General features: G+C 46.0%; 1 protein-coding gene across 1 annotated transcript in view; it reads right to left on the bottom strand.

The window, feature by feature from the left end:
• Window positions 1-2,924: 2,924 nt before the first annotated feature.
• DPF3 (double PHD fingers 3) overlaps window positions 2,925-8,789 on the bottom strand; it is a 271,445-nt gene continuing 265,580 nt past the window's right edge. Inside the window, exons 10-11 of the mRNA XM_070417223.1 lie at window positions 4,070-4,151; window positions 2,925-3,538 (exon numbers count right to left, since the gene is read on the bottom strand). Coding sequence (XP_070273324.1) covers window positions 3,468-3,538; window positions 4,070-4,151 — 153 coding nt within the window. The 3' untranslated portion in view covers window positions 2,925-3,467. The remainder of the gene's footprint in view (window positions 3,539-4,069; window positions 4,152-8,789) is intronic.

Below are 8,789 nucleotides of genomic sequence, written 5' to 3'. Positions count from 1 at the left end.
GCGATGACAGGAGCAGGGGAGCCTTGGGACCTGCGGCTCCTGCCAGAGGCGCCTGCAATGAGTCTGTGGGGAGTTGAGAAGAAAAGCTAGAATGTAAGTTTCCTAGCAGGAGCCTTGTCTGTTTCCTCCATTCGCTGCAGGCCCAAAAAGCAGTGTTTCAAAAATACCTACAGGAAACAGAGGGTTTCAACTTCCGGCTTAGATCCTGCAGCCTCACCTCCTCCCTGGTTGGCTGGAGCCACATCGGAGCAAAACAAAGGCACCCTGGCTTTCCCAAAGATCGGAGCTGGGAATCGACAGCGTGGTTATCTCCACGTGGTGGCCTCCATCCACAATGACCAGAGCTACTGTGCTGTGGGGACCTTCGTGCCAGCATCACCAGCATCACCCTGACCCCAGTAACAGCCCTGCTGGAGAGGCCACATCTCCCACCTTACAGATGTGCAGAAAGAGGCTCAAAGAGGTCAAGACCTTTCCCCAATGTCCCCCAGCTACAAAGTAGAGGAGCTAGGCTTTCAACGAAAAAGCTCAGGTGAATGTTCCGCTGAACTGAATCTCAGTCCTCTCCAGAAGTTAGCTCCCGCCTAGGCGGCACTGATCTTGCAGAAGGGAGTATCTCGAGTAACGTCATCCTGAAGTCCCCAACCCCAGGGTAAACCCCCCACCTCCCACCACACACCCACGCACAGTCAGGGTTTCCTTTGTCACAGCTTTGGCCTAGTGGCCCTGACCACAGGCAGCACAGCCCTTAGAACATAAGCCTCCTTTGGTCAAATGGAGATTCTAAGAAGGTGTCTAACCTTGGCTAACTCACACTAGAAAAGGGGCATAGAAATTATTTGGAGTCCCTCCCTGACAAGCACTGCTCTCGGTGGTCATTTATATAACATCACGCTCTTTAGGTCTCCCAGTGTCACTGTGGACTAGGCAGGGCAAATATTATTATCTCCAAACTCAGGTTCAGAGATGTTGAGTGACTTGCCCAAGGTCACACAACTACTCCATGCCAGAGGCAAAATTAAAACCCTAATTATCCATGCACACCCTATGATTCTGGCTCATTCTCTGGGATTCAAAGAAAGACCAATGTGAAGTTTACCATCACCTTCCCTTTTCAATACAAATGTGGTATTTTCAATACAAATGTGGTATTTTCAATACAAATGTGACTGTGTCTGCTTGAGTACCTTGAAAGTGCCATCCCACTGCTGGCTTTGCCAACCCCTTTCCAGATGGGGAAACTGCTCTCCAAAGAGGAAGGGGCTGGGCCCATCCTGCAGGGAGGGGAACCGGGAAGGGATCTGGGCCCTCCTGATGTCCATTCCAGAGCCCTGAGCACCCCATCAGTGTGGCAGGTACAGCACCCTCCTTGGCTGCAAGACTCACCCCCACCCTCACAGCTTCTGTGGGTGGCAGGTGTGGCTGGAGGTAGGACAGGACCTCCCCATTGTCTGTGATAAAGTGGGAATGGATTTGTACACCCTCCAAAGAAGACCCGGCAAGTAGTAGGGCCACAGCTTTTGTTTCAAATTTGCTTTTTTAACTTTTAAGCCATTGTGGCATTTTGGAACAATTTTGGTAACTTTTTTTAAAAAATTAAGTTTAAGTGATTTTCAAAACCAATCATCGGCTTGGAGGACACCCCACTTTGGTTTGCAGGGGGTGGGGGCATAGAGAGCCAGGGCAGTCGGGAGAAGAGATGTAACCCTCAAATGAACAAATGATGTGACAACACGACAGCTTCCCAAAACAGGCTCACCTGCCCGCAGGGAGAAGGAACTATCTCCTGAGCAAGATGGAATCCCACCTGGACAGGGCCCTTTAAATGAGATCATTGCACATGCAAGTAACTCCCTCCGAGGCCACAGGCCCCTGCAGGAGAGTGACCCCCATCTCTAGCCCCAGGTGCAAAGAACTGAGGGAGACCAACAGGGCTCGGCTCCACGCCAGGCTGCCTGGGTCCACCGGCCAAGAGCATTGCCAAGTCGCAGGGTGAACTCTGCAGCAGGCGGAAGTGGCCCATCTCGGCCGTCTGCAGGTCTCCAGGGGCTTCTTCAGGGCTGAAGGGCTAAAAATAACTCGGCCTTTGTTGTAAGCAGCGGACCACAGAGACGGAGCTGACTTCAGGGGAGCGGAGCATGCGCAAGGGTCCCGCTCAGCGAGACCTGCCCTTTGGGCAAATGATTTTCCCAGAAACCTGTCAGTTGTGCGCTGCTGCTGTTGCCACTGCCTGTGAGATTCAAAGACAGCCCAAGCTGCTCAAGCCTACAGGGTGGCCTTCCAACACAGACTGCTCGAAATCTGAGCCTCTTTCTTCTTGATCCATTAAAAAAAGAAAAAGTCCAGTTGGTACCGGGGAGCTTAGGAGAGAAAAGTGGCCCTTGAGCTGAGGCTCTGCAAGGCCGCCACCTTGGTCATGAATAATCCCATCACCCCAGTTATTGTCTAGGTAACGACAATCTCTCCCCAATCCTAAAATTTCCAGAGTCAGGTCTCAGGACACAAGGGCAGACACACACTGGGTGGAAGGAAGAATTACTTGGGAAAGAGAATTCGTAGTGTCACATCAATACTGAAGGGTTTCTTGAAGGGGCAGTCCTTTTTACCTTTTTACCAACATTTAGATTTTCAACTGTGTAGGCTTCTTCACTCACCTTCCTGGTTCTTGAGGCCCCCCCCCGCCCCCCCAACCCGGGAAAGCTCCAGACCAGGCGGGTTGGGAGGCAGAGTCTAACATCTTTCTCTGCCAGCGGCTGTGGCTTGTCTCACCTCAAGGATGCCCCAGTTCCGAGGGTGAAGGAACCGCCCAGCAGAGCCGCTCCTGATGGTAACAAATACTTCTTGGCTGTTGCAGGGCCTCACAACTGTCTTCAGAATGTCTCCTCCCGCCCCCCAGGACCTCCACCTCCCTCCCCAGCCCCATGCACAGACCACCCTGGCTGTGATGCCACTGGACATCTGCCCGGTCCAGAAGGCAGCTCTTCCTCTTCACACAGACCAGGAACAAGGAGGGACTTTCACTGTCAAGATAGCCTCCAAGCTCTGGGTCTAGAAGTTTCCAGAGAGGCTTCCTCACAGCCCTTTGTTCCTCGGCTGACTTCAGGGTGAAGAGCCTAAGCTGGAGGCAGGAGGCTGGGAGAAGATTTCTTAGAAGACAATAGGTAGAAACAGCACACACACGAGTAACAGATGGTGGGAACCAGTGAGAGGGCCGCAGTGCTGGGCTGTTCTCCAAAAGTGCAAGATCCTTCTGGTTGAAACAAGGCGGGCGGGCTGGAGTGTGGAGACCTGTGTGTGGGAGCTACGTAGACAGCTCGCCCTCTTGGTTCCGCGTGGCACGCCCTCTGGTTACTGGCTTTCCTCACAGTTGGTCTGTCTGGATACATGGGAGTAGGGGCTCAATCGGCTTTGAACTGGGCTCTGGTTCAACCTCTCCAGCAGCAAGTCACCTGCGGTGACCCGGGGCCCTAGGCTTGGCAGCCGAAGGCTGAGGCTTTTTCTTTGAGCAGTTCCCAGCACAAGTGGCAGCTCCAGCTTCCTACGAGAAATAAGACGGCATGACCAGCGGCACCTCTCCCAACCCTCAAGCCCCACCCTGGGCCCTCACTTCTTCTAAGCCCTGTTTTCTTTGGACTTTCACAATTCAGAGAGCGAATCCCAGTGCTGAAAACGGGCTGGAGCCTGCAGCTCAGGAGAGCAAGTGCTGCTCAGAAAACCACAAGTGCTCAGGGAGGACCAGCTGAACTGTTGGAAAGACCCTCCCTCCTTGGTCCTGCCTCGTAACCAGCATCCCCAGGCCTGGCCAGCTCCCCTGGAAGCTCCACCTCCCACCCTCTCAGCCACATGTCTCTGGGAAACATCTCTCCGGGCCTCAAGTTGAAATTTCAGGTGGTCGAACTGTGCCTCAGTTTCTTCATCTGTCAAATGGTAGTGGTCGTACCTAACTCGTAGGGTTGTGATGATTAAATGAGACAAGATATGTAAACCTTAGCACAAGGCCTAAACCCTAGAGGCCTCAATAAGTGGGAGTGGTAGCTGCTTTTTTGATTGTCGACCTCATTCCCATTACCTTCTGGGGGCTCAGCCACAGGGGGGTTTAAACAGTACATGTGGTAGCCACGGTCACAGTCATCACAGAAGAGTAGCTGGTCCTGGTGGAATACAGAGTAGGTGATGAGAAGGAGAATGAGACTGAATTATTTAAGGCCAATGTCTTCCCTACTCTACCAGCCTTGTTTTTCTTTTTCTTTTTTTTTAAATTGAATGCCAGCTGAAACTGGCTTTCTTCCTTCTTCTTCTTTTTTATTTTATTTTTTTAATCCTCACCCGAGGACATGCTTTTATTGATTTTTATAAAGAGAGGAAGGAAGAGGGAGAGAGAGAAAAACATCGATGCACGAGTGAAATATTGATCAGTTGCTTCCCACATGCACCCCAACTGGGGATCAAACCTGGCCGGGAATTGAACCCTTGACCCTTAAGGTGTATAGGACAATGCTCCAACCAACTGAGCCACATCGGCCAGGGCTCCACTGGCCTTATTTCCACAGATCAACCTCCCTGGGGCACCCCTTTCCAGAACCCATTTAGAGTCTTCATTGTCCCCTGAGCATGCTTTGCCCACACCTGGAATTTCCCCTTCTGCCTCCCCAGCTATGCAAATCCTACCCTTAGTTTCGGATTCTGCTCAAATCATACCTCCTCCAAGAAGCCTTTCTTGACTACCACCTCACATCTAAGCTAAAGGGATTCATTATTCTTTTGAACTCCCATAGCCGATAACTCTGCCTCTGTAAGGGCAAAAAACTAAATTTATGCATTTCTATATTCCCATGATGATTGCCCAGTTCACAGAATATACTTTAGACATCTGAAAATTGTACTTCAATTCCTCTGAACCCCTCACTCTATCTGTGAAACACCCAACAACCATACTTGGTGGTAACATCCATGACACCTCAGAACCATTTTAGTGTTTCATATGTGAATCTAGAGAAATGCAAATGAAGCCATTTTTCAGCTCCCCAAAACCTCCTCAGGAGCTGGAGGCTGGAGCCCAGGTGAGAACAGGGCCCTCCAGCTGTGGTTCATTTCCAAGGACACAGTATGCCCTGGCCTCCTTCAGGTCCTTCTTCCTGGAGGCTCTCCCAGTCCCTGACCCCTTCTCTTCTGGACCATTCCCTGCCCACTCTTCAAGTTTTCAACCCCTGCTTCCCCACAGAGCTTCACTAGTCTATCCCCACTTGCATCCCCACAGTTCTTTCCCTTATGACATTGAATTGCCTTTCCCCTTATGTTACAAAGCCCTGTGTGTGGTAGACATCTAACTATTCTGTTAAACAGTTCATTTGGAACATGCCTCTTGTACACTCCTCTGTGGACTATGAGGCCCTTGGGGCAGAGCCTTGAATTACTCATCTCTGCATCTCCTTCAGAACTTCCTTGCACATAGAAGCTCCTCAGTAAATAAAGGTTTGGGATCTGGTCACCACTCTCCAGCCCTGTTCTATTCAGTGATCTTTGGACCCGCTTTGATAGCTGATAAGATGTTTGTAAAATTATGTTTTATGTCAAATCTCACCAGTGCAGAGATCCTGGAAAAAGTAGATATAGAAGTTGGAAACCCCGGTGAGCAAACAATGAAGAGGGAGAGGTCATGAAAGGCCTTTGAATCATGCCAGGACCTTTCAGTGGGGCAATGGGAGGCTATTGAAGAGTCAGCAACAGTGGAGTGACATGGTCAGACTTGCAATTTAGAAAGATCTCACTAGCTACTGTGCAAAAATAGTTACCCAGGTGGGGAGACATTGCTTCTAGAGACCAGAGACCAGTTAAAAGGCTGCTGTAGCCATCCAGGTGGGAGATGACGGTGGCCTGAACTAGGGCTGTGTCATGGGGGAAATCAAAGGGCCCTTGCTCCCATCTAAGAGTCACCGACTAGATGTGGAGAATGACAGGGAAGAAATCGAGAATATCTCCTGGGTTATGGCATGGACAGCAAGTCAAATAATATAGCTACCCACTGAGACATGGACAGAGGAACAGATCTATGGAAGGAGAGAGCAGCCTCAGTTATAGATACTGGTATGTTCTACAGATTATGTTGGAGGGATGCCCTAGAGCCGTGGTTGGCAAACCGCGGCTCGCGAGCCACATGCGGCTCTTTGGCCCCTTGAGTGTGGCTCTTCCTAAGCCTTAGGAGTACCCTAATTAAGTTAATAACAATGTACCTACCTATATAGTTTAAGTTTAAAAAATTTGGCTCTCAAAAGAAATTTCAATCATTGTACTGTTGATATTTGGCTCTGTTGACTAATGAGTTTGCTGACCACTGCCCTAGAAGCATGTGGAGGTCAGAAAAGGGGCCTGGGTGTGAGATATGGATTTGTTAGTCATTTGTGATTAAACAGCAATGATGGTCCTGGGAGAGGAAGCCTAGAGTGTGTGAGAGAAGAAGTCCTTAAATTTGTGCTCATGGAAAGGTGTTCATGAACTCCTTGAAATTATATGCACAATTCTGTATACAGATAGAAATGTACATTTTTCTGAGGAAAGAGTAGCTTTCATTGAAAAATCAAGGACTCAGATCTAAGGTTCTGAGACAAAGGCCAAGAATAGACTTTTGGAAAGAAAAAAAAAAAGAGAGACTAAGAAGCAGTCAGAGAAGTAGAATGAAAACAGGACAGGGTGGTTTACTCCAAAGGAGTTACACCATGGTTGTCAGAGCAGAAGTAAGCTATATGACCATATAATACAGGGGTAATGCGAGGAGAGAGGAGTTAGGATGAAGACAGGAAATAGGGAGAGACTCATCAGAAACAGTATTACCAGTGTCCTACACATAGTGATAACCCTACTACAGTGCCAATATGATAAATACAAGAAGGTTGAATGCCCAGATTGAACTCTCCTAAAGGGAAAGCAGACATCTGTGGGTTTAAATGATATTTGTATGGGTTGATCACTATCTAACACCATAATCTCTTCTTTCCCATCTGCTTTTCAGGATAATTGCCTGTCAAAACCACCAAGAAATCCCAGCTCATGCTAACCCCCATGAAAAACACAGTTTAAAGACCTCTTACTCCCAAGTATCCAAGAAGCAGGTTCCACCTATGGCTACAGTTCCAGAGAATGGGAATCCCACTCTGGGATGTGCAGTACAAATCCCTGACTATGTGAGAGGAACCCTATTGCCCAAGCAGCCTCACCCCTTGATTCTTCCCCTAAGGCTCTGCCAAGTCAACATCAATGAAAACACCTCAGCATGAACACTATTTGTAAAGCCAAGGATTAGAATCAACTGTAGGCAGAAAATAAGATTATATTTATGTATTGCTTTGGTGTAATCTCCAGGATTTTCAATAAAAAAGCAAGGTGGAGGAAATATGTACATTGGTTGCCATTTTCTAAGATGCATCCATGTTTTTATGGATTCATATGCACATACATATGCTTACACTAAAACAAAATGGAAAGATAAAACATGACTTTTTAAATGGTTACCTATAAGCAAAGTGAGAAGACAGTGTAAAAGAGATAGGGATAGAAGCTAGATTTCTTTGAATATACTATTTATTTTATAAATTTGATTTTGGAGCCAGTAAATATTTTACAAAGTCATAAAGCAAAATTCACATTTTAATTATCCCTAAAAACAAAAGAAGAATGAAACAAAGCCATCTAATTATGTATTAGTTGATGACATAACCAAATAGAAAGAAACTATTCCAAGTGACTTTAAAATAAGTTGATTGATTGTACATCCTTAGTCAAATACACCTTAGGACAAAAATAAGTGCAAATGTGTGTGTGTGTGTGTGTGTGTGTGTGTGTGTATTTCTTTTTAGAAATCATGTTGTTGATAATAGTGGAATTGATAGAGACTTTTGTGTGTGGATTAAATGGATGGTATTGAGAAGAAACAATTGTGACATAGTTTAAAGAAAATATAGATGTAAGATTGATGATGTTAAATAAAAACTCTATAGTTAGTCTTGTGCATGAATTGGAAGTATCAATGTTAATTTATAGTGCTTTTTATCTTTAAAACAAACAAAACATATTTTCTAGCTCTGTCCATTGAAAATGCCCCAAAACTATGAATAATACAGTAAAAATCAGCACCGCTAGCATTCATGTTATGTTCTCTAAAGATCATTGCCCACTTAAAAACACACACACATAAATCCTTGGAGAAATGGCTGATTTTAGGTCTGGAGCTTGAAATTAATAAGTACTTTTATATATTGGAAAACAAGGACACTCTCAAACTATTAGAGTCATAAAGACTCAAGGTGCCTGAGTAAAAAATCTCAGGGTCCTCCCTAATTACATTCCCATTGGCCAAAGATGGGACAATTTTAACTGTAATGGATTGAAACAAATTAAATATGTTTAAATCCTTGATTTCATAAAGATACTACATTTTTTTTAAAAAAAACTTTGTTACCTTTGGAAGACGCTAGGAAACATCCCATTATTTTTTATTTTTTATTATGAAATACTTTTAGTCTTAAGGAAATGTTGCAAGAATGGTACAAAGAGTTCCTGTACACACTTTATTCGGTTTCCCCTAATGGTAACATCTACATTATCATAGTACAATCATGACAAGCAGGAAATTACCATAAACATGACACTACTAACTAATCTGCAGACTCATTTAAATTTCACCAGTTTTCCCACTTATGACATTTCCCCCAGGATCCCATATTGTACTTACTTGTCATGTTTTCTTTTTTAAATCATTTTTTATTTTTCAGTTACAGATTGACATGTTCTCTGTA

The sequence above is a fragment of the Myotis yumanensis genome, unplaced genomic scaffold (assembly GCF_028538775.1).
Source record: "Myotis yumanensis isolate MYYU_CA2020_CCGP unplaced genomic scaffold, mMyoYum1.0.hap1 SCAF_1, whole genome shotgun sequence".
In the NCBI taxonomy this organism is placed as follows: domain Eukaryota; kingdom Metazoa; phylum Chordata; class Mammalia; order Chiroptera; family Vespertilionidae; genus Myotis; species Myotis yumanensis.
This window is presented reverse-complemented; position numbering and strand designations above follow the sequence as displayed.